The sequence below is a fragment of the Pholcus phalangioides genome, unplaced genomic scaffold (assembly GCF_987345545.1).
Source record: "Pholcus phalangioides strain wild (caught in Gottingen) unplaced genomic scaffold, Ppha-v1.0 ptg000004l_1, whole genome shotgun sequence".
NCBI lineage: Eukaryota > Metazoa > Arthropoda > Arachnida > Araneae > Pholcidae > Pholcus > Pholcus phalangioides.
In genome coordinates this window covers 9,825,986-9,851,865 of record NW_028301597.1, presented here as the reverse complement: position 1 = coordinate 9,851,865, position 25,880 = coordinate 9,825,986, and the positions used below count along the sequence as shown (strand labels likewise).

At 35.5% G+C, this 25,880-nt stretch overlaps 1 protein-coding gene across 6 annotated transcripts in view; it reads left to right on the top strand.

Moving 5' to 3' along the window:
• Nucleotides 1-25,880, top strand: part of LOC149086522 (uncharacterized) — a 211,156-nt gene that overhangs the window by 171,246 nt on the left and 14,030 nt on the right. For 2 of the 6 annotated variants that reach the window (XM_089255979.1, XM_089255980.1), the window contains exon 7: nucleotides 641-17,648. In XM_089255979.1, the coding sequence (XP_089112105.1) occupies nucleotides 641-709 (69 nt within the window). In that variant the 3' untranslated portion in view covers nucleotides 710-17,648. Of the gene's footprint in view, nucleotides 1-640; nucleotides 17,650-18,034; nucleotides 18,324-25,880 lie in introns of those variants that run through there. The other 4 variants (XM_089255984.1, XM_089255983.1, XM_089255981.1 and 1 more) reach the window with 4 other exon arrangements.

The window sequence follows — 25,880 nt, the reverse complement described above, 5'->3', positions numbered from 1 at the left end:
CTGAACTCACTGAAGCCTATTTTTGGGAGAAAATAAAACTGATTGAATATTGGTTTTTATATAAGCCTATAACTGCATGTAAAACAATGAAAAATTGTATCGTTATGGAAAATTCAACCAAACAAAAAAATATAAATACAGTATACAATTATGTAACGGAAAAAACACGACAGTGATATTGGCGGGGAAAATTTCTAGGATATCGCGCCAGAGTGTCGTTGCCGTTGCTATGGATTCTTGATAATGGCAACCAATATTTTTAATAATTTAAAAATTTTAAACAAGTAAACATCGGCTCAAAACGATGTTTTTTCAGTATTTTTTTCAAAATCGTAGAAAAAATTTAAATATTCTGTTTAAAGGTTCATCTTAAACCTCCAATATATGAGAACTATATTTTGCGGTGAAGGAATACACTCTCTACCTTTCTCTTCACTGCAAAGTTAACCTGAAACAGACACTAGTTGTATGTAAGAGTTTTAAAAATTTTAGTTCAATGGTTGTACTGTTGGCAACACTGCTCACAAACCGCAGATTTAAAAACACTGTTTTACTGAGATTTGTTTTTGCATCACTTTTTGTAGTTTGTTTTACCTGGTTTTTTATTATTTTTATCTTGTAATAAATTTTAATTTCTTAGGTTCTTTCACCATCAAGTAGCTGGCTTGTGAAAATTCCTGGTGGGTCAATATCCGCTGTGAATTTATAGCTGTTCCTGAATATTGTAAAGTATTCTTGTCTCAATCACATATCTAAGCTAGGTCAAATAGAATATGCCTTACATCACAAACTTTGATAGGTCTCTGACAATATCTTGTGCCCAAATTTAAGAAATATTCAAGCTGATCAACTCAAATTGAGATGAACTTGACTGTGTAGTGTGTTCATCAATTGTGTAGTGTATAATATAATGGTGTTTGTGTAATTATTATTTTTTTTTTTACATGTTACAAAATAGTGGCAATAAGTATATATATACCTGTGACAAAAAAGTGTTTCATCACAAACACACTAACACAACGTTTAAAATGCAAAAAATAAAAAATTGACATTTTTTTTTCTCTCAGTGAAAATATGTGGTGGTGATCATTCTCTGAATAATGAATGAAAAAGTCAAATTTATTCTTCAGCTTGAAAAGCAGTGAGTGTATGGATTGGTAACACCCAGGAAAAAGGTTCAATCAGCACTTGGTTGTGAAATAAGTGTTTGATCTCTATTTAAAAACTGTTTTGACTCAAAATATGTAAATGAAATAATTTTTGCACAGTTGCAAGGAAACCAGACATAATATATGATCCTTACATATTCCCTCCAAAGCAGAATGTTTAACATTGAATTTCTGCACTCTGCTGATTGGAAATGTTCTGCGGTAAAAAATTCCCACAATAGTGTTTTCTACATTTGTTTTTAAAATTTCCCCAGGTTGTTCTGTGCCATACGTCACAGATTTCAGCATATTCTGGTGGTAGTATCTGGTTCGATCTGTGTGATCTGTCCCATGAATTTATTAGTATAAATGTGTAATGAAATGTACAAAAATAAATGCAACTGTGTTTTTTTTCATCATTAAAATGTTTTTGGGAGATTGCTTCCTCATCCTTTTTCTGATTTCAAAAAGCTGATAATTTCCATGTTGGTAGACAGAATTCCTCCAGGATTCTTTAACAGTTTACAGGCCGAACTATGAACACTTATTGATTTGGAATTTGAGGTCTTTTTTTGCATGCCTATACATAGATCAACTTTGAAATTTGAAGAAAAAAAATGTTTCTCTGTTTTTCACGATGTTCCATAAATGGTAATCATAAATGGAACATTGACACTTGGGGAGAGGTGAAAGTGGAAACTGGTATCGCCTATATTCTCACAATTATTTACTTCTGGAGTACAGTTATCACACAAAATTTTCTATTTTCTGCTACAAATTTGCAACACATACCGGGTTTTTTAACATAAAATGTTTGCAGAAAATTCAATTTTTTTCTAATGTAAAATAAAAGAAGGAAAACATCTTTGATGGACCCGTTTGTCACATTGGTAGCATTTATACAGTGTTTTTTTTTTGGCAAATCACACACCGTCCTTGCATCACAGATACAATATAATGGCCATCAAATGACCTGACATCTTTTTTTCAGTTGACAACGTGGACCTGGATTAACTCCTCCTTCGTTTGTAGAAGGTCCATTCTCACTTCTCTTCGGAATTCCCCAAATGCGAAATAAGATTCCCTTCTCACAACTCTGAATGATTTATTCAACGTGTTGTAATGGTCATATGGCAAATATTTTCCAATGGAATCCACAGCTGAGGTTTTGATCGGATTCCAGAAAGAATTTTTTTATCCCATGCTATAGGTTTTTTTTCGGATTGCTCAAAACTGTCCCACTTTTTCTTGAAACTTGAGTGTTGCACTTATGTTTTGCTCCTTTTTTCTGTCCTATATCTTTTGAAGAACATGTTTCACGATTTTTCTAACACTTCATCTTCATTGCTGCAAAATCTAGCATTTCGCATACATCAGTTAAGAAGATACTAGATCATTTTCAACAATATCATCTTCATCCGTGATGTTCCCATTTTCATTAGCACGTAATTGACATACATATATCTATGTCCTGTAATTTGGAATCTGAAAGTGTTTCTAAATATCTTAGTTTCTTCTAATGTGAGATATTTTTTTGATATGGTTACACTCAGCAACAAGACTAAAGATTGTCAAACTTGGTTTGAATTAGTCTGCAGTTCGCTTAAACTTGCATTTCTAAGAATGCAAGAATCAAAATGTGCTCGCCCAATATAAACAATCCATCCCAGAAAGCACATTCATCTGTGTCATATTACCCAAAATTAGCCCCTATACACATGTCAATTGATAATACCGTGGGGTTCGAACGGGAAAATCGAAGCAGCACACTGCACATTAGATATCCCTAGAAGCCTGCTTTCTTGAAAGACTAATGTTCCATAAATGGAACATGAATTTTTGAAAGCGTGTAGCTCTTTAATGCAGGAGTGAAAAATCTGCTACAATTGCTACAATTTCCTATGTCTGTTACATTCTGCTACAATTTTGACAATTTTCCCCTCATTTACTACATACTGCTACAAAAATGCCAAAATTCTTCAATTCCATGCCATCTTGCACCACAAACAAAATTTTCCCTTAGGGGATTTTGAAGTAGTGTCACAATAGAATCTGACTTTTCGATGATGCCATTTGTCCTCGCAATTTTATTTCTTGGGGGCCGTAAATGGAATTAGCCAGCACCTTTAACAGATTTTCAGTCTCTCGTTTTGCTTCAAAGTTTTCTAATCTTCATTTTTAACTATTCTTTCTCTTTGATATGTCATTCACCAGCATGTTTTGTGTTCAATGGAAAATGGTTTCCAGCTGCACATGGTTGGTTTGAAAGGTATTTGATGTAAGATTCCAGCAAAGCTTATTTAGGCAGACAAGCAGAGGTCTACAAAAATTCACAAAACTTTTCTTCGGATATGTGGTAGACGCTCTGATAATGAAAATGATATGGTAACAAGCTAGAGAGCATCCCTCACAGCTACAGTGACCATTTTTGTCTCATCATTATCATATTCTGAATACCAAGGCTAATTGTATTGGGGTCTACAGTTTATAGCTGATTCCAAAACAGATGCAGTTCCAGAGGACAGTGATCGCCCCTTCCAAGATCTGAATACTATGAGAAACTATTGGTCTGTATGATAAAATACGAGATGATCTAACAAACCTATGAAATAAATTGTCCTAGACCCAGTGGCGTAGCCAGGAGGGGAGCAGAGGGAGCGATTGCTCCCCCAATCGAAATTTTGCCTATATTGACGCCTATTTTTCTAAATGACTTTGATCTTTAAAAAAAATTGAAAAAAAAATATGTATTGACTTTTTCATTTTCTAACTTCATTAACTAAAATGTTTAGTAAGGGGAAAAAAAAAAATCTACATTTATATTTGCGCCTCTTGCAGTTTCACAGTGATTGGGTTTGTAGCAATCCTTAAAAGAAGGAGAAAAAAGAAAGTGGAGGTTTTCATTACCATTTTTGACAATTGCGCTCAAGCTCTTCATCTGGAAGCATGTTCAGATCAGCCTCTGTCCCCCACCTTTATTAAAGGGCATAATCTTGTCCGCCTCTAGCTGCAACTTTTTTCTCTTGCTATTGGTCGTTCTCGGTAGAGCTCCTAGAAATACCTTTCATAGGTATGAGGATATGGCATTCACGAAATTTAAATTCTCATTCTGTTCTGAAGGGCCACCAAGAGCATTGACTAATGTGCCTTTTGAAGAAATTAGGCACGGGAACCTATTGTGGACAGACAACTGAACCTATGAAGTAATGGCTAGGATTCAAGCTCGACGAAGTATCGCCTTTTCTTTGGGCGCCTTAGGTAGAGTTTGAGCTCCTAGAAATACCACTTTGTGTATGGGGGGGGGGAAACTTAGCAGATTCAAAGTGCCTAGAAATGCCACGTTACCTGCAGGTGTCTTGTCTAGAGATACTAGCTTGTGTATAGGGCAGTGTCAAATACTAGGTAAAGGTGGAAAACGGCTATGGGCTTTTGAGCTCTAAAAACCCAAGATTTTGGGGCACAAAAAAGGGTTCTGGAAGAGTTTCTTAAAGGTGGGTAAATAAAAACCTATAATCTTTAGTCAATAGCACTCTGATATGCAGAGACTGGGAGAGGAAATTATAGTCTTCTGTATTTGTACGATAATATATTGTACTATATTATATATACAGTAGTTATGGTCGGTGTGTTTGTTAACTCATGGCATGTATATCTCCCCTCCAATTAATCCAGTGTTTCTTAAACTTTTGGCACCCGTGGCCCCTGACCTTGTCATCATTTATCCGTGACTGCTCCGAATAGCCTGACGCAGAGGGGTTCTTGAACTTTTTCCTCCCGAAGTGCCCTTTCCCCTATTCAATGCTTATCCGCGAGTTCCGTCAGCTCCCTAGAGCTGTTTAACAAAAAATATTTTCGAAAAACCTTTGCCGGGGACACCACGGAGCACCCCAAAGGTTTTTCTAAGAGATTCTTTGTTAAACTGCTCTTGGGAACCCCGGGCAAGCATTGATTAGAGTAACAGGGCACCGCAGATGGAAAAAGTTTGAAAACCCCTGCACTAGTCTGTACTATTCATCACTCGATATATTTTCATTCTTCTCTGATTTGTTATAAAACACATTGCATGAATTTATTTCACTAGAAATAAATATACATATGCTATGCACAATGCCTTTTTAAGTTTTTCAACTTCGAGAAGAACTCCCCTTCAAATAGTATCTCCAAAGGAAGCCGGTAGGTAATAGAACATAAAAAATATTTTAATCGATTCATACACCTGCCACTTTCACTTCGATTCGGAAGACGAGCAGTGGCATTACAAACACGCCTCAGAGATACTTAAATAGATTACGGACACATACGACAATTTCTGGCTCACACTAATTCGTTTGAAACAGTGGTTCCTAAACCTTTTTGGGTTCAGGCCACTCTCTGCTTGTGCGCCTGCAATTTAGTAGTATGTGATAACCACTGCGATCGTGTGGGCATCATGATGGATTCATCCCGGTTTGAACCCCACTAGTCGCACAGTCGTGGTTTACTGAAGGGAGAGTCTTTTTTTTTTCTTCTTTTTTTTTCAATTTCTAGGTACGAATGCTAACCTATCTTTCATTTTGAAAGCCTTCCCGCGGGAGCAGGTAGGCTTTCACCGTGGTATTTGCATAACACGAAACTTCAGGCATCTGCCAGTTTTACTTCTAATATGGAAGACAGATGGCAAAACTTCTCGAATCGAAACCATGCATAACTATGACATCTTATATACGTTATGGTCATGCATAATATAAGAAAGAACTTTCCGGCATGCATTAATTTGTTAAAAATTCCATAAGAGAAATGTCTTGGAAGTACATGCACGATTGAGTAGAAGTAGTGTACATGTGATACATGTTTATGATAAGAGTGTAAGATGATAAAAGCAATTAAATGGAAGCATGAAGATTTATCTGTACTTTCATATCTTGGAATAATTTTAGAGAGAAAGAAAACATATATTTCCTTTTATATTTTAATCTAAATTTTTTTTCAAACTACCTGTTAGGGTGACTTCCCAGTTGTTTTTGGTGTTTGCATTTATATAAGTACACAAAACATAAAATGGAATTTACATTTTTTTTAATTAATTAAAAAATTAAAATACATTAATCACAATTGAAAGGTAATTAATTTAATTTGAAAAATAACATCCACTGAAAACAAAATAAATTTGATTTTTTTTAAATTAGGAAATTTAAAGTTCTTCCCCCCCCCCCCCACTAATGCATAATTTTAAGTTTGCGCTTAAAACACTAACAAAAAAATGGCACCTTTCCCAATTTTGCTCCCCCATGGACCAAAACCTGGCTACGCCACTGCCTAGACTTATCCTTTTTTTAAGTCGTCTCTCACAGGCTACAGTGCATTTCAGGGTTTAAGCTACGATACGAAAGAAGTAGTAGCCACTTTCACAAAAATGCATACAGAAGGTATGAAACGAGTAGACATCCAACCATCAATCAATCATTTAGTATTTTGCTAAAGCTTTCCTCCCATTTTCGCTTTTTTGCGAAGGGAATTTTTTTATCTAGCTTAAACCCTGGTGCATTTAGATAAAGCAGTTATACCAACAGCTAGGGGCTTCCACGTGTAGGAATGTGATTTGCTTAGGTCGTTATTTTCTATAGACACCCAGGTCACAATTTTTCACCAGTCCCTTTATTAGAAAAATATATAATAGCCCCTGTGCAATCATGTAAAGGAGCAGGGAAAGCTTGAGAGACAAAATTCTCACCTGTGCAAGACATTATTTTGGTGCCTGTCTAGCATATAAGCCGCTTGAATAAAATTATCTGGGGGAAACTCACATATTTTTGTATATGCCATGAATAATATAGTGAGATCAGGGGCGGATCTAGAGCTCTCTGTTGGGAGAGCTCTAGATCCGCATAATGCAATATTATCATGTTCACATTTCGCTTTTGGGAGGGTGTGCTCAGGGAGATCAACCCCCACCCCATAGGTCTGCGTCTGTGAAAGATAACATAGGCAGTTTGGTCATTAAAGCTCTTGGGCTATCATGGGCTTTATATTCACTTACTTCATAAACTTGCACACATTTATTGGCTATCTTACTGTTGTTCCAACTAAATGAAATGAATCAGAAATTACAATGTGGTTGTTTTCTGCAAATTATTCCATTCAATTTTACCATCCATAGTTTGAAATTTGCAGAAAAGATTTTCCATTCTCATTTTTGATTTGGAAGATAGATCTCAACACTTGAACACATAAAAAATTCAACACTTACATGAATTTTCATTCCTTTGAAACCAACCACACCCCGTCTAGACAAAATAATTTTAATTAATGCTCATCTGGAAACTATTTTCCATTAAACACTAAACATGTTGGTGAATGGTGTAAAAGGAAATGGCATATCAAGAGAATGAACAGCAGAAAATGAATAATATAAAACTTGGTAGTAAAACGAGAAACTGAAATGTGTTAAAGATGCTGGAAAACAAAGTACACATAGCAATCACAAATCAGTTAAAAATAAAGAGTGAAAACAAATGTACTTGGATTTAATTTTTGGGGAATATAGAATCATTCTTTTAAATTTCTAATAGTTTAATCATTATTTTATAGTTTTTATTTCTGTAGTTTAAATTAAAAATAATTTAATTCTAGTTTAAATTACTATAGTTAAAGTTAAAAATAATGTAATTTTAATTTTTAATCACTCTATTAAATTTCTTAGAATTTCTAATAAATATTCTAAGAATGACCCAGCAAAAGAAGTCATCTTATAGTATGTTTAATCAAACTGAGATGATCAAGAGCAAACTCAAAAAGAAACATCATTTTAAATATGAAATGAATAAATTCTGGTAAAAGAAGCAAGAGGAAACGTTCAAAAATTCTTGAAACTGAAGAGAACAAAAGTAATACTTAGACTTGCATCAGCGGCAAAAACAAGAAAAATGGTCACTTTTCTAATGAGTGTTTCAAGCCTCTCCTTTAGTGATTTTTTTTTTTAATTATTGATTACCAAGTCTACAAGCTAAAAATACTCATTTTCAAATTATTTTTGAAATCTTAAACACACCAAGTGTTAAAATGTCTATGCCTCTCATTTGTTGATATTGTAGAGAATGTAAGGATATATAAATAATATCTAGAAGTCTCTCAATATTATTTTATAATTTAAAAAATATAACTATTTCTTCTATATGAAGAAGTCTCTATGTATTTTGTACCTTGGAGGATGGACACACACCCCCTTCTTCTGAGCTGAAATAACACTGTTTCTTGAAGTGAAATGTAATTCGGTGTATGCTACACTGCATATATATATATATAAAACTGTGTATTTTATTTACTGCCAAAATTTTAAAGTGCTACAAAACTGATAAATTCTGCTACAAAGCAACGTTTTTGCTGTTACAAAAATAATTTTTCCTGCTACAAAAATCAAATTTTCATTTTCCACCTTTGTTAATGTTTAACAGTACAAAGAAACTAATTTATTTACTTTGATATAGTAAGTGGTAGCAGCACACAAAATAATTTTCAATTCACTTCAAAATTGAATTTTGGCAAATTTTAATCGAAATGGGGAAAAAATGCCCAAAAAATGTCAAATTTCAAAACTCTGTCAAAAAAGTTTATATCAGTCTGAAGTTTCCGAATTTATTTCAATAAATACTTTGAACTCTCTGCTATATACGTTAAAAAAACCGGAAATGTTTGAATCAGTTTTTATCTGATATTTTTGTAAATAAAAAGTATGTTCCATTTATATGGAACATTGCCCTTTAAACAGTTAACTGTGCCCAAAGTATGATGAGTTTTCTTTAGAAAAAATATCAGAGAACTGGCAGTTTTTGCTGCATTAGTAATAAGGAATCACAAATTTTTCTATAATGTCTATGTAAACACTAATGTGTATGAGTAAACAATATGCTTCACAATGCCCGGTTTTCTTAATCCACTGTCCAAGTAATAAACGAGCAACAAACCAAACAGTTGTTTTTCTTATGAATGCACTTATCTTCTTGTGATTCACAAATGCAGGGTGTAGCAGAGTTTGAATAGCAATATGATCAGCATACAAATTATTAACTTTAATTAGTTGTAAAGTGAAACACAATAAGGAAACGAAAACATTACATGACTGTCACGTTGTACCGATTTACATTCCCGGTTATTTTTTGTATCCAACATAGAATTAGTATTTGTGAATGACAACAATGAAATACACAATTTTCTTTCCACTATTAAGATTTATTACATTAACTTTTTTTTACATTTTTTAGAACTTTTAACCTGTTTAAGGAACAATCATAAATATAACAATCTTTTAGAGTTCTTTAGTAAATATTGCACATTAATTGATTAGGTCCCACTGATCTGTCAGTCTGTTAGAAGAGGTTCACCACGTTTCATCTCAGCGTCTCTTTTCTTCAATGGCACGAGTATCACCGGCATGTGTCCCAGGGGCGTCAAGCTTTATGATGGCATCGGCTCAGCTCTGCTGTCATGAGCGAGATCTCTTTTCCTCCACGTGAACTGTATATAACCAGGTTTCCGGACGGGTGATCCGAGTCCCAAACCTATGCAAAAGAGAGAGTTCATGATGCGGGGCCGCTGCGGCCGGTTAAGAGCTGGCGGATGGGTGATGGGTCGGTGTCCCGGCAAGACGGCTAGCACTCTATCAGGCTCGTTGTATTTGAACATGGCTGATAGGAATAAGAACCCGAGGTGTCCCTAAGCCACTATATCTGAACTCGATTAGACTCTTGGATCACCTAAACATAGCACATGCCTATTCGATGCCAAACGTTTTATTGACTAGATTGTTGTGTGTGTATTTTTGTCTCTATCTTTCTCAGCACACTGGTGACCCTTAAAGGAAACTTTCCCATACCAAGATCCAATCAGATAGCAGCCTGTAAAAACTTGGCATATTCGAACAGTAAAACTCATTTGCATATCATACGGAATAAAATGCTTTCAACTTTTCACATTGAAGTTGGCAACATAGAAGCCGATCAATCTTAGATCCAAAATGAAGTGAAACATATTCAAATCTACATAAATGACTAGAACAAGGGCCATTTCTGCGGGAGCCTAAATGGTAATGTTACAACATACATACAACTTACTCTCCACGAATAAAAACATACACCGGCGACAAAACGAACCAACGTGGCAGTATTACATATGTGGTCGCCAAGTTACCGCGATATCGTAACTCCACACCCCTTCCCGATATGAAGCCCAGTACTTTTGCGAATACGATTAAAAATTACTTTTGACAAGTCTTTGTCATTATGTTTGCCCTTTGATCTCAGGACAGTATATACACCACAGACATTTTTCAAGCACTGAGTGAAATTGAATGTCAATGTGCTTTGATCTGCAATGAAATTGCAACTGTGCACCAGCGTTATAGCATTTTGGATGTCCACATGTAGAACTGAAATGTCATTGAATCCCACTAGCTCTTTCAACAGCTTCACTAAAAGCTACTTACTCGCCTTCCGTTGAGGAGATGGCTACACTGTGTCTTGACCACCAGGTGATAGCAGCACCTGAATACAAAGAGACCATTCCGAGTTTCCTTATCACCAGCATGATCTGCATCACTGTAAACACAGATGTTTGATCGTAGAAATGAACGATGCATCAGGCCTGAATCAGTGGTACCATGAAGGTATCTGTAAATCCTTTTTACACGAATCCAGTCACCTTTTGTTAGTTGAGCTCATGACACAAAATGTTACAGCTATATCTGGACGAGTAGCTATCACTAGATATTGTAAACACCCAACTGCTTCTCTATAAATAACATCAACAGGATCAGCTCCCTCCTGAGCTTTAGTCATTTTACATGGAGCAGCTAGTTTAGCTTGTTCCATACCAAATTGATGCAGGATTTTCTCAGTATATAGAGACCTTGAGATATGAATGTCCCCATTTTTTTATGTTCAACTTGGACAGCCAAGAACAAGCCTAGTGGATCTTGAACTCTTGCTTCAGATCAGTGATTAGCTTATCTATCTCCAACTTGCTTGATCCAGCTACCTGTCCCTCATCAACATAGAGAGCAATGATGAGCATCTCTTCATCAGTCTTTCTAATGGACAGACATGGAGCTTGCTTTAATTCTTAAAGCGAACGTATAAGACCACTCGACCAGAGCCATCATCCCTCTAGTTGTCACATATAAAAATCATATCAAGAAATCCATACAAAAAAGTTGTTTTCACATCAAATTGATGAATTTATCACATTAAAATTAGATCAATTGATTATCAAATTCTATATATACAATATATCAAGTAATACAGGATGATTCAGAAAGAGGCATCTGATTTCAAAAATCTTATAATTTTTAAAATTTTAATTACAGAATATGGGAAATATGAAGAGGAAATGAAGTGTCTCTATTTGAAGTATATATGTTTTATATTAAGAACTCTCTACAATCGATCTCGCTTATATAACATTCCCACTTATAATGTTTTCCCACTTAGTGCAACTTATTTTCGTGATCTCACCTCTAACTAATTTTCATTAAGATTTCCTGTTCAAAGGGTTTTCCCCACTTATAATGTTTTTTGAAGCCACTTATGTTGATTTATAAGCGGGAAAATTTCACTGAATTACGTGCTAACTGAATATTTCTATAACGAGCAAAAATATTGTGGAAAGGTCAAAACAAATCCAACATCCGTTATTATGAATATGTGTTCAAGTTTGGGCAGAATCGCAGGCAGACACGACTACACAAAGTGCTCGCTATAATAAGAAATATTATTGTGATTGAGAGAGAGAGAAAAATAATTTTTGTATAACACAAGCAGGAAAGACCACAACCATGGAAATGTTATTAATATTAAAAATAACATAGCATAACGAATCAATTAAAATTCTTCTTCCCATTATTCAACCCTAGAATATTTTTTGCCTGTGCGTCTGGTAATCTTGACCTTGAGCCAGTGTCATCTTAACATATGGGCACCTCGAAAAGAGGGGGGAGGGACTTTTAAAAATGAGATCTAGAAAATTTTGAGAGTAAGCATGTAAATTTGCCAGGTGAAGCCTATGGAATTTGGCTTAATCATTATTTAATTATAAACAAGTTATCCCCCCCCCTCCGTACTATTACGATGTGCAAGATAAGCATTCCAGTTCTGCTAAGTGAAAAATAGTTTGATTTCATTTATCATTGATAATGGAAATTGAAACCGAGACAAACAGTTGTCCGAAAAGCACTTTAAAAACAGCAAAAATAATAGGTTGGGAATGTCCCGAAATATAGGGGTCATATGGTCACTCAATGGGGGGGGGGGGGGAGTCGGCAATTAAAATTCTTGTGAAAAGGTAGCACTCTCTTTAAAAAGTCTAGCAACCACCTCCTTATGGCATTGCAACTTAAAGACCTCTTCTGTTGCCAACTCGAATGAGGTTTAGGTATTGATTCGCAGAAATCAATTCTTGTAAATGATTGTTTCAATTGCCATCAATTCTTGCAATGAATGAATGAATGAACGCCAGGGTCTCTGCCACTGGACTTATCCCGTTGCCGAGATCTCTTCCAGCCCAGCTTTGTGGCAGAGTCTGGAACAAAGTGAGTGCACCTAACAGTCTGAGTTTGTAGCTAGTGTTGTGTCTGGTATTTCAGTGCTGCCATCTATACCTCAAATTGTGAGTGAAGTGTAATGATTGAATATTTGTAACGTTGTAGGCCTGTTGCTCTCTGTGGAGAAACTTTTTTACGGGGAGATCGGCTCGCATTCGCGCCTTGAAGTTGGGAACCACAGAAAACCAACTTCAGCTGACCACCACTGTGGGGGTTCGAACCCGGATCCTCGCATCGTGAGTCCATCACTATAACCACTCGACCACCACAGCGGCCATCAATTCTTGCAAAGGATTGTGTCAATTGTCATTAATTCTTGTATGGTTGCAGACCTATTCCAAACAGTATTTTACCTATTCTAAATTCAGTTACTTGAAGGGTGGCACAACAATTCTTGTATTGAGCTTTCCTTTTATTCCACCTCTCCTTATTCCAGGTGTACAGCGATCCCAAGTTGAATTCACAACACCACCAGTTCCTCTGATATTTTTCCCAAAGAATCCTCACCACATTTTGGGCACAATTAAAAATCCTTAAACTTCCTTCATTCTTAGCTTGGAGAACTCCAACATGGGAATTGTCTGCTTTTTGAGCTGATCATATAGCTGATAACTTTTGGGAGCCATCTCTTTGCACTTCAGAAAAGTTATAATAATGAAAACCCCATTGTATGGTTACCTGCTCCTGCCTGCACCAACATATTTTTTTTTAAACAGTGATCGAGCACCTGTTTTGCACCGAAGTGTTGATGAAACACTTTCAGAATGAATGATTTTATTCAAAATTGTCACTAGAAGAAAAAGTATTTTTTAACATTTTAAATGTGTTAAGAACATAGCTGCCAAGTTTCCTGGGAAACTCCAGAATTTCTACCCGAAAAATTATTCTCCAGATTTTCACCCATGATTGTAAAAAATCCCTATATTTAGGAAAAAAATTATTCCCCAAGAATTTTACCCCAAAAAAACCCTGCTGCTTCATAAGTGTTGCGTATATTGTCGCCATTTCGTCAAATCAGAAAAAAAAATTCATTTTTGGGGAGAAAACACAAAATTCGTCAATCAGCAAGCATCAATCTGGTCTTTCGAAATCCAAAATTGGCACGATCATGTGTATCTGCTTTATCCATCCATATGCCCCTGTGTCAGCCCGACAAAGTTTTTGGTTTGCGAGATTTGGTTTTTGAGATGAAATTTAACCCAAGGACTTTAACCTACTGGTTGGCCATGATTGGCGATGGCTTGCACGGTGTCACGATTTTTGCAACTGGAAAATATACCTAAAATTTCCCTTTTACTGATAAAAATCTGTTTTAAATTTATTTTTGTATGGGATTTTTTTGGATCCAAGCGAAAACCTCCTGAACTCTCATTTCCCAAAGTTGGCAGCTATGTAAGTATATGATCAAACACTTTTCGCCATGATTGATTAGTATTAATTAATGATATGCCAGAACAATGAATTATTGCATATATTGTATTAATTAATTTACCTTTAATTCAAATAACAGCATAACATTTTGGTGATTATTAAAGATGGGATGAATATTCGGCCACAGTTCGGCCAAATAATGCTTAGGTATTTGGCCAAATATATATGTAAATCTAAGCACCACAAAATAATTTAAAAACCATATTAATTTGAATTTTTCACATAAATTAAAATTTACTGATTATATTTTATTGTGCATATCTATCCCTTATCAGGGTGAATTTCTGGGATAAGTAAGACATGAAACTGAAAATAGAATCCTACTGCAATAAGGTAGAAGTAAGCATGAATTAATTACACAAATTACCTGAACAAGAAATGTATTAAACTACTGAAATGGGCAGAAAGCATCTAGATTTGAAAAATTAGTCATAAATGCATTAATTAGGATATAATGATGCATTAATCAGGGTTGGATTTTTGACATGAGAAGCATCAAAAACTGGTTTAAATTGTCAAAAACTTGAATGAATGCTTTTGGATAATATTTTGAATAATATATAACACGATGTATGAACATGATAGCCGTATATAACATGATGAGAAACCTTTTTTTTTGTATATTACATTTTACATACATATTTTATGGTCCATTTTATCTAAATTACTGGTGTTTAATAAGCGAAATAGTGTGTGAAAATAAATGTGTGTGATGGAGCATCAGGGCCAGTTTTCTGACCTGAAATTAGCTCAGTATTAAACAGTCAAAAACTTATTGTCAATGTTGTCAAATGGTTTTAATTTTTTTTAAATAACAATTCTCACCTGAAAATTTCATGGTATAAATCCAGATTTTTAAAGAAAAGCAGAACTGGCTGGACTTGATATTTTTGCAAGTTTAGATGCAGCTTCAATTGAAAAACCCTCTGCATTATGAATGCTAGTAAATATACCATACCATATCATAGTTAAACTTAGCCATTCTTACTTTTGCACCAAGAATAAGTTATAGGAGTTTTGTTTTCTTCATATACAAGCCAGCATTGCCAAAGGACATTTTAGTCCTACAATTGATTGCTAGATATTAATTGTAGGATATCAACTATTGATCAACTGTTTGATTGCTACATATATTCTAATGTTATACACAACACAGGTATTGTTTTAAGTATCAGTGATTATCTAGATAATTTGATAACAGTAATCAGCATTACATATATATGGTGTAAAAGATTTTTAAACACCTATGTGTTATAAAAAGTGTACAGCAGATGTTTATATCTATACACATATACAAGCAGTTAAAGAAGTTTTAAAAGGTCATCTTGAATTGAAGAATATAAAATCATTCCATAGTTTTTCTTTTAGCTTTATTGTGTTTTATTGAAATTGTATATTTTATAAGAAAGAAACATATATATATTGTCCAAAATAATTCTATAGAGTAGAAAATTATTTTACAATCATTAAGTATTTATTTTTTGTATAACAGTCATTTTAAACATTAAATGCAATTAATGTGTGTATTTCCAATAGGAATTTTTATATGGTAAAGCAATATTTGAAGTTTTTGACAGATATTTTTGACATAACAGAAATCATGTTTATCCGTCAAAAACCCGCCAACCTAGCATTAATACTTGAGAGTAAATAATGGTTGACATTTTCTTAATTAGATTTAAAATTGCAACAAGTGTTGAAAAAAAAAGTTTATTTTGTAAGCACAGTGATACCTTGACTAATGAATGCATTGACTTACGATTTTTCCATGTAATGACGATTTTTTTCATGATGTACTGATTCGGCTAACAAATTCAACTAACAAACATTTTTGATGATATGAATTCATGCATGCACTAACATAAAATAGCAGCATTGTGAGAATTGAATTTTGACACCAATCATCATCAGAATTACTGTCACTAGGGCCAGATTAACTCGTGTCCAACTCGGAATCTTTTTTCAGATATACCTATACTACTCTTTCTGAAATTCTTTGAACCGTTCTGCTGGAAAGTTGGCTGAAGAAAACTTTTAGTCAAAAGAGAAAATGCATTGGAAAAAAAAGGTAGCCTATGTTGTCAGAGCATGCTTTGTTTCAGTGCAAGACTCAAGCGAACAGTCTGGACATTCTAGGAGATTAACTTTTCCGTATGCATGTGTCAGACACAGAAATGAGCTGACCAAATCACAAATGGACACTTATGAACTCGATTGGGTAGTGTCAACACAAGCTCTGGTGTTAGTGTACATAATGTGAAATAAAAAAGATTTTTATAGTATCTCATCTTCCTGTATATTCTCATTTATAGAATTTTGAAGCTGTTCATTTTAGCCTTTAATCAGTTGAGTTTTTTATAGTATTCCTTAGTGTTTTTTTTTATTATATTTAAATTTTGGACAAAGCCAGAAATGAATCAAACGATTTTCCCATTAAAAGCTATGTTTCAGCTAATGAATGTGATTCCAGAAAAAATCATCTTCGTTAGCAAAGGTATCACTGTAGTATTAAAATACAATAACATCATTGTTAAATTTGATTGTCATTATCATGGCAATGAAAATTTTTCAGTTATCAGTATTTATTAGTATCATTTAGATGTATTTATTTAAATAATAAAATGCATTATTAAAATTCAGTATCTATTGAAATTACCAATAAATTAATTTTTGATTAAAAACTGCAATTTTATTTATAATTGTGATGAATTTTTTAAGAGAATCAATATTTGGCCGCTGAATATTCGGTGTTTGGCCAAATTACTATTCGTCCCATCCCTAGTGATATAATGATGGTAATAATTGTATTTTTGTTATTTCTGTATTTTTGTTGTGTCTGAAATTGTATATTTGATTTAAAAAAAAAAGTGTTTAAAGTCAAGAATTTTTCGACAAAGGTGCTTTGCATGTTGCTTGCACTTGTAAACTTCAATGCTTGCTTTGAATTTATCAAGAAGGGAGTGAAGGATCGGTTGTTTCTGAGAGAAATTCATTTTATTTTTCTATTTATTTTGTTTTTCCTGGAAGTTCTGAATGGTTTTTGATTCGTGATTATCTGAAAGTTACTAACCATGCGAACTAAGGTCTCGTAGTTTCTCTTTGAGCTTTTTGGGAATTTTCTTATAATTCCATGTTTTTTTCTCGAATCTGATGAATCCCATCTTTTAATTTTGATTTTTGTCAGAGAAAACCTGAAGAACATATCTTAGAGACCATGACACCAATGCTGCTGATTCCTCATCTACAGCGGTGAAACATTGTTCATATTCAATCTGTCTTCAATATGTCTCAAAGATGCAACATCCCAACATAACTCATGTGAAAATCCACATATAAAAAATTTCTTTTTTCAGAATAGCAGAAAAGGACTAATATCATTATTAAAAGTGGAGTGACTGCATGTTGGAATTAGAAATCACATCATCAGTGTTTTGATGAGTATGGATAGCTTCAATGAGAACTTGATCTGAAGCTGAATGCGCCTATGAAAGGAAGGCAAGGTAAGCAAATTCTCTTGAACTCCTTCTCATTTTTCTGGAAGTACAGTACAGAGATGCTGCTGTATTCTAATTTAACAAAATCTGGATTCTTTTTGAGTGAAAGTAGGTTTCCTCTCATAAAACATCCCCCCCCCCCCTACATCATCCATCATTCCCTGTGAATCAAATAAATACATTTCTAAAAACATGTTCTATCCAAAGGTTGAAAAAAAAAAATTAATTTACCAGCTTATAACTAGGTTCATTTACTTTCCTTGTCTACTGATACGAAAAGCTTGCAAAGAAACACACTAACACTGAGAATTTAACATATGGAATTTATACAAGATATACAGAAGACTGGATGTTGTGAAGATATTTAGTATTTGAGATGTTAATTTTTTAAGGAAGGAAAAAACTCATCTCTGCCTCTACCGGGAGTCGAACCCGGGTCCCTCGATTGCCGGACGAGTGCTCTGACCACTAAGCTACAGAGGAGATAGAGATTTTCCTTCGCTAGAGCGTATATATGCCGAACGGAACCGTGCAATGGACGGTGAAACCGATCAGCTAATAGCTCATGGACGACGAGCCACCAGAGGGCTATATATATGACATGAATGTCGCTCTCCACTTGTTAATACAATATATACAGAAATTTCTGTATATCTTGTATTAACAAGTGGAGAGCGACATTCATGTCATATATGGAATTTAACAAATGTAATAACAAAAATATAGTCTATTCCCATTTCAAACAATTTATTTTCATAGTCCCTAAGTAATTCTCATTGAGATTTCCCATTTAAAACATTTTCCCACTTACTATGTTTTTTTATGATTTTTTTTTGAAAAATGTTATAAGCAGTATCCACTGTAATTAAAAGTTAAGCACACACACATTTATATATTTACTAATAAATTAATCTATAAATTCTCATCTGATTGATTCTCCATTTCATTATAATTAACAATATCTTGTTATTAAATTTAAAGCAAATGAAATTCAGAAGTTTATCTTCCGATCCCTCTATTCATATCCTCTATTCTATTCCTTGCAAAGCGACTTCCTGGTGGAATGATTTTCTTCTCCCTCTTTGATGGTCCACCACTCTGATCTGTCACCATTTAACTGCCACACATTTTCACACCTGAATTTAGCATGTTTTATGTCCAGTAGGTGGTGCCAACTAGATACTTTCTCAGGCTGGGCAAGCATGCATTTTGACGTCTCGTATAATGTAGAAGCAGCAATTATAAAGGATGAATTTCGTCTGGGTCGCCAGACCCATCTACCCCTCACCCCCCCCCCTAGTTGCAGCCCTGCATCTATCCTACAAATTGATAATGCAAAATACCAGGGATTTGAAATTTAATGTATACATGTTTGTGTTGTAGGTCTGTGTAATCACCATAAACGTAAATCAGGGTATGTCACCCCCTCCCCCTTTAAGAAAATCAAAAATTTAAAGTATTTTTATAGAAAATTAAAATATATTGGGAAAAAATACATTCTTATACTATCTGTTAATTTAAAATTGTTTTTGACCCAAAAACCATCTGCGCAAAACTCCGAGTATTTAATGTGCTATAGCATGTAAATTGGCATCTCTGGGTCTCATAAGTTTGAAGTTCCAGATGAGAGGTTCTAGAATTTTTGAAAATTCCATCTCAAACCTCTCATTCTGTCTTTTCCAAGTCATGCTCAGGAGGGGAAAATATGCCACAATTACAGAAATCTGCTACATTCTGCTACAATTTTGATAATTTCCCCTCGTTTGCTACATTCTGTTACAAAAATGCCGAAATTCTTTAATTCTGCACCATCTTGCACCAAAAACAAAATTTTCCCTTTAGAAACTTTGAAATTATGTCACAATAGAAGTTGACTTTTCGATTACATCATTTGCCCTCCACGCAATTTTATTTTTTGGGGCCGCAAATGGAATTAGCTTGAAATTCTCACTCTCCAAGATTCAGCACCTAGGCTTCCGACAATGTATAAAATGGGGTCAAAGTACGTGAATTGCAGCTCGTCCACAAACAAAACCCAAGGCAACAAAACCCTTCAATTGATGTTTCCAGCTATTTTTTCGAAAAAATAATCTACTCCTTTGATTTATTTTTACAATCTGATATTTATTTCACATCTGTTTTCACTCCTTATTTTTAACCAATTTGTGATTGTTCCATGTATTTATTTTCCATCATCTTTAACAGATTCTCTCGTTTTGCTTCTAAATTTTCTACTATTCTTTCTCTTGATATGTCATTTCCTTTTACGCCATTCACCGGGAAATGGTTTCCAGCTGCGCATTAATTAAAATTACTTTATTTAGACCATGGTCATGTTTGGTTTGGAAGGTGTGTGACAAGTAGAGGTCAACAAAATTCACAGAATTTTTCTTTGGGTAGACATTCTGATAATGAAAATAATAGGTAACAAGCTAGCATCCACTCACAACTACAATGGCCATTTTTGTCACATTATCATATTCTGCATACAGGACTAATTGTATTGGGATCTACAGTTTATAGCCAATTCCAAAACACACACAGTTCTAGAGGATGGCAATCGCCCCTTTCAAGATCTGAATATTATGAGAAATATTGGTCTGTATCATAAAATATGAGATGATACCTATGAAATAAATTGCCCTGAGCCTTTTTTTCTTTTTTTTAATGGTCATCCCACGCAGGTTACATTGTTTTTAGATAAAGTAGTTATACCAACAGCTATAGAGGCTTCTACATCTAGGAATGTGGTTTGCCTATGTTGTTATTTTCTATGCACACCCGAGTCACAATTTTTCTTGGGTCATTTTATTAAAAAATATATATAATAGCCCTAGTGTAATCATGTGAAGGAGCAGGAAGGCTTGAGACAAAATTCTCACCTGTGCAAGACATAATTTTGATGCCTCTGACATATAAGCTGCATGAGCAAAATGGTCTGAGGGAAACTCAGATTTGTATATGCCATAAGTAATATGGTGAGAGAGAACATAGTCATTAAAGCTCTTATCCTGGGCTTTATATTCACTTTATAAACTTGTATACTATCTGAGTTGTGTTCCAGCTGGATGAAATGAATCAGAAATTTTATGTATGTGGTTATATTATTGTCAGACAAATGGTGCACATGTCATTGTATCATATTACTGCTATTGGATGTTTAGGCAGTTCGCGCTGCGTTGTTATTACGATAGCATCTCTGTAATCGTGTATCCGTTATCATCATGTATTTGAGTATGTCTGTAACCGAATTATTATAATTAATTTGTACCATTAAACAAAATAGAAAACACTGGCGACCGAGGATTTTAAAAAAAAAAAACAACCCGGAACTGTATCTGTTTATGAGATGAATACGCGACCTCAACCAGTTGGCACTGCACCGTTCCAGTTTCATTTTGTACAGTTCGATGAATCCGTTGAATATTGGAATAGCTACGAGGAGCGACTGGAATCATATTTCGCCGTTCACGATGTACCCGAAGAGAAGAAAGCATCGGCTTTGCTGAGCGTCATCGGGCCACGCACCTACAGGATCCCAAAGAACCTTGCCACTCCGGATCTCCCATCTACAAAGTCCTACCACAAGATCGTCACCCTGTTACGAGGACATCTGAATCCGACTCCGAATGAGATGACGGAACGCTACAAGTTTTACAAGAGGAATCAACTTCAAGGGGAGTCAATAGCGGATTACACGATCAAATTACAGAAACTTTCGCGGAATTGTAACTTTGGACCGAATCTATCTGTGATGTTACGCGATAGGTTTGTTATGGGTTTGAGTTCCGAAAATATCCAAAAGAAACTTCTGGCTATTGAGAATTTGACTTACGATACTGTGAAATCTACAGCTCTCGGTTTAGAAACTGAGTCGAAGGATGTCCAAGAAATGCATAATCAACTGTCACAGCTTGGCGTGAAGAAAATCAGCGAAGTGTCTCGAATGGCACCTATGGGAAAACGATACCAGAGCAACATGAACTCGGAATCGAAACATAAAGTGAAACCAGCGGGACAAAATCGTGCTTGTTATCGTTGTTCGAGCACTTTTCACATGGCTCATTAGTGTAAATTCAAGGACAGCATATGTAGATTTTGTAAAAAGAAAGGACACCTACAGAAAGTGTGTAGATCAAAAACTAATGTGAATCAGCTGAACCTGGAATTTGACGTGTTTCCTGTCAATAATCTACAGGCTAAAAGAAACAAGAAGTTGATGCTTGATGTATACCTTGAGGGGAAGAAACTTTCCATGGAGTTGGATACCGGTGCCGCAGTATCATGCATGAATGTACAGGAATTCAAGAAAATATGCCCAAGTGTAAAAATTCTGAAAACGAGCCTGGTTCTAAAGAACTTTGATCAATCGTTGGTGCATCCAGTGGGTCAAGCTACCGTGCAAGTACGTTATGAAAAGCAAACTACTACTCAGAACCTGTACTTGGTGAATCAACCAGTAAATGCAATTTTCGGAAGGGAATGGCTACAAACCCTGAAAATCAACTGGCCTGAGGTGAAACATCTCACCCAAGAAGGTTTGAGATCTTCAAAGCTTGAGATCTTGCTTCAAAAATATTCTGAAATTTTCACCCCGGGTCTTGGTCGGTTGGAGAAATTACAGTGTCACATCGAATTGAAAGCAGGAACCAAGCCGAAATTCATGAAAGCGAGACCAATCCCTTTCTCACTGAAAGAACGTGTCGAGAAAGAGCTGGACAGATTAGTCTCTGAAGACGTACTTGAACCTGTGAACCATAGTGAGTGTTCGACCCCCATCGTTCCAGTGGTGAAATGTGATGGAAACATTCACATATGTGGCGATTACAAAGCTACCCTGAATCCGGTTCTAAAAGTTGATCAACATCCGTTGCCGAAAATAGATGACATCTTTGCAGAGCTTGCGGGAGGAAAAGCATTTTCCAAGATTGATCTCGCCGAAGCTTACCTACAGATGACAGTGCAACCAAGAGATAGACACCTACTGACTATCAATACACACAGAGGGTTATTCCGATACAAGAGGATGAACTACGGGATAATGTCAGCACCTGCTATTTGGCAGAGGGGTATCAAACACGTTCTGGCTGTAATCCCCGGCGTTCAAGTATATTTGGACGATATCAAAGTTACCGGAGCCTCTGATGCTGAACACTTTGAAAGATTGAATACTGTAAGAAAAATGAGTTTTTCAGGGAATCAATTTATTATTGCGGATATAAAATCGATAAGAAGGGTCTATGGAAAACCTCAGGAAAAGTGAATGCCGTATTAAATGCACCAGTACCTAAGAATGTGTCCGAACTGAGAAGTTTTCTGGGATTAGTTCAGTATTATGGGAAATTTTGTCCAAATTTGTCGACAATGATTGCACCTTTGAATACTATTTGCTACGTAAGGCTAGGGAGTATATATGGAATCAAAAATGTCAAAATGCATATGTGCTCTTGAAACGAGAGATAGCTTCTGATCGAATTTTAGTTCATTATGACCCTAAATTGCCTCTCGTGTTACAGACCGATGCTTCATCGGTTGGCATTGGCGCCGTACTCAGTCATTACATGCCAGATGGTTCGGAAAGACCCATAAAGTTTGCATCACGTGCACTTTCAAGGACTGAAATGAAATATTCTCAGATTGACAGAGAAGCATTGAGTATAGTGTGGGGTGTAAAAAAATTCTACCATTATTTGTTTGGGAGACATTTCTTTCTAGTAACAGACCATCAGCCCTTAGTGTCAATATTCTCTCCACACAAAAGTTTACCTGTACTCTCAGCTACACGAATGTTTACATTACGCTATGTTTTTACAAGCATTTAATTATATGATTCAGTATCGAAACACCAAGGATCATGGGAACGCTGATGCCTTTTCGCGACTACCTGTAGAGTCTCAAGAGGACAGTTATAATGAAATTGACTTTTTTAATGAAATGCAGATTGAAACTGTGTCTCTGACTACTCAAGAAATATCCAGGACTACCCAACATGACAAATCTCTTTCTGCACTGTATCACTGCTTGCTAAAAGGGACTGAACTACCCGCACCTTGGAAGGGAAAAGAGATTGAATTTTCATTGCAACATGGATGTATTTTACGTGGAAATAGGGTCATCATTCCACAACAATTTAGGCAGAAAGTTCTTGAACTACATTTAGGCCATCCTGGTATAATCAAAATGAAGGCTTTAGCACAAAGTCATTGCTTTTGGCCTGGTATAGGCAAAGATATCGAGATTTTTGTATCCCAATTGTGAATCTTGTCAGGAAACAAGAAAAGAACCACCAAACGTTTTGCGACATCCCTGGGAATGGCCAAATGGTTCTTGGCAATGAATACATATCGATTATGCAGGTCCATATTTTGGAAAAATGTTTCTTGTAGTTTGTGATGCATATTCCAAGTGGACTGAAATCATTATAACACGAAACATAACTGCTAGTACCACTATATCACAACTTTGAAAATTGTTTGCTCAGTTTGGTTTGCCTCAAACTTTGGTTTCCGATAATGGAACGAATTATACGAGCATTCAGTTTCAGGAATTTCTCAAGTCAAATGGTATCAAACATGTAGTATCGGCTCCATACCATCCTGCGACGAATGGTCAGGCTGAAAGAATGGTTCAGTCATTCAAGTATTCGATAAAATCTACCTTTCTTACGGAATCAGATCTACGTAAGAGATTGTAATAATTCTTACTGATATATAGAATAACACCGCTCTCGGCGAAAAGCAGAGTATGTTGTTTTTGAAAAGAGAGATTTGTACCAGATTGGACTTGATGCATCCTGATGTGAGAGGGAGTGTGCAGAGAAAACAAGAATCACACACTCATGCATTTCATCGTGAATTTTCAGCGGGAGAAAAAGTTGCTGTTAGGAACTATCGTGGTGTTGAGAAATGGAAGTTTGGAACTGTACTGAACAGAGATGGTACCCTGTCATATAGCGTGCAAGTGGGACCTGAAATCTGGAGATGCCATGTCGACCAAATGCGGAAAAGCTGTGAAGGGCGAGAGTGATGAACAAGAGAATATCCGAGATGTGCCTCCTCTTGCCACTTCGGGAGAACAGTCTCATAGTAATAATGATCAGTTTTGGTTTTCAGGTTCTCACACTGATGTTGACAACCGACCTGGAGCGGAGGATCGACCACACACGGCTGAGGATGAGACTGGTGATGTTGTGTCATCGGGTGTCGAGCCAACGCTACCTGCCCACCCTGTGCTTCGTAGGTCCACTCGAAAAAGAAAACCTCCGGACTGACTTGGATTATGAAGGCGACATTTGCAATTCTAAGAAAGGGAGGAGATGTTATGTATGTGGTTATATTATTGTCAGACAGATGGTGCACATGTCATTGTATCGTATTACGGCTATTGGACGTTTAGGCAGTTCGCGCCGCATTGTTGTTACGATAGCATCTCTGTAATCGTGTGTCTGTCATCATCATGTATTTGCGTATGTCTGTAACCTAATTATTATAATTAACTGTACCATTAAACAAAATAGAAAACAAATTTCAATGGTGCTAGCAAATTATTCAGCCATAGTTTGAAATACAGTCATAATTTGAAATTTGCAGAAAAAATTCCAATTCTCATTATTGATTTGGAAGATAGATGGCAACATTTGAACACAAAACAAGCATAACACTTGTATGAATTATCTTTTCATTCCTTTGAAACCAACCATGACCATGGTCTAGACTAGTGTTTTTCTCAACCTTTCTGAACCCAAGGACCAGTAAAATGTCTGAAATAATTTGACGAGCCACTTGCGTCCCGTATTACGGGACATTTCTGTATTTTTAGTGGTTCTGAATTTCTTTTTCATACATTTGTCCCATGATTTTCTATGATGTTTATTTAAATTTATAATGTTCACTAAAATCATTAATAAACACCATATTTGTAACATGATAACATAGGTACAAATACAAATATTCATCCAACATTGGCAAGTTAAACTGTTTTTACCCTCAATTTTTCAGCAATTTTAACTATAATTAGGGATTTTGTTGAGTTATGGCAACGTTTTTAACACTAGAACTGCGGAGTAGGTCAATTTGACCAGCACCTCCAAGAGATAGGCCTCTGCACTGTTTGCCATAAACGTCATTCAGACTACCTAGAAAGTTTGCCACATTTTGAAACAGAGCATCCTACTTCGTTTCTTATTTTGGCGTAGAATCTTCCTGATTGGCTCACAAATACTGTATTGTGATTGGATGT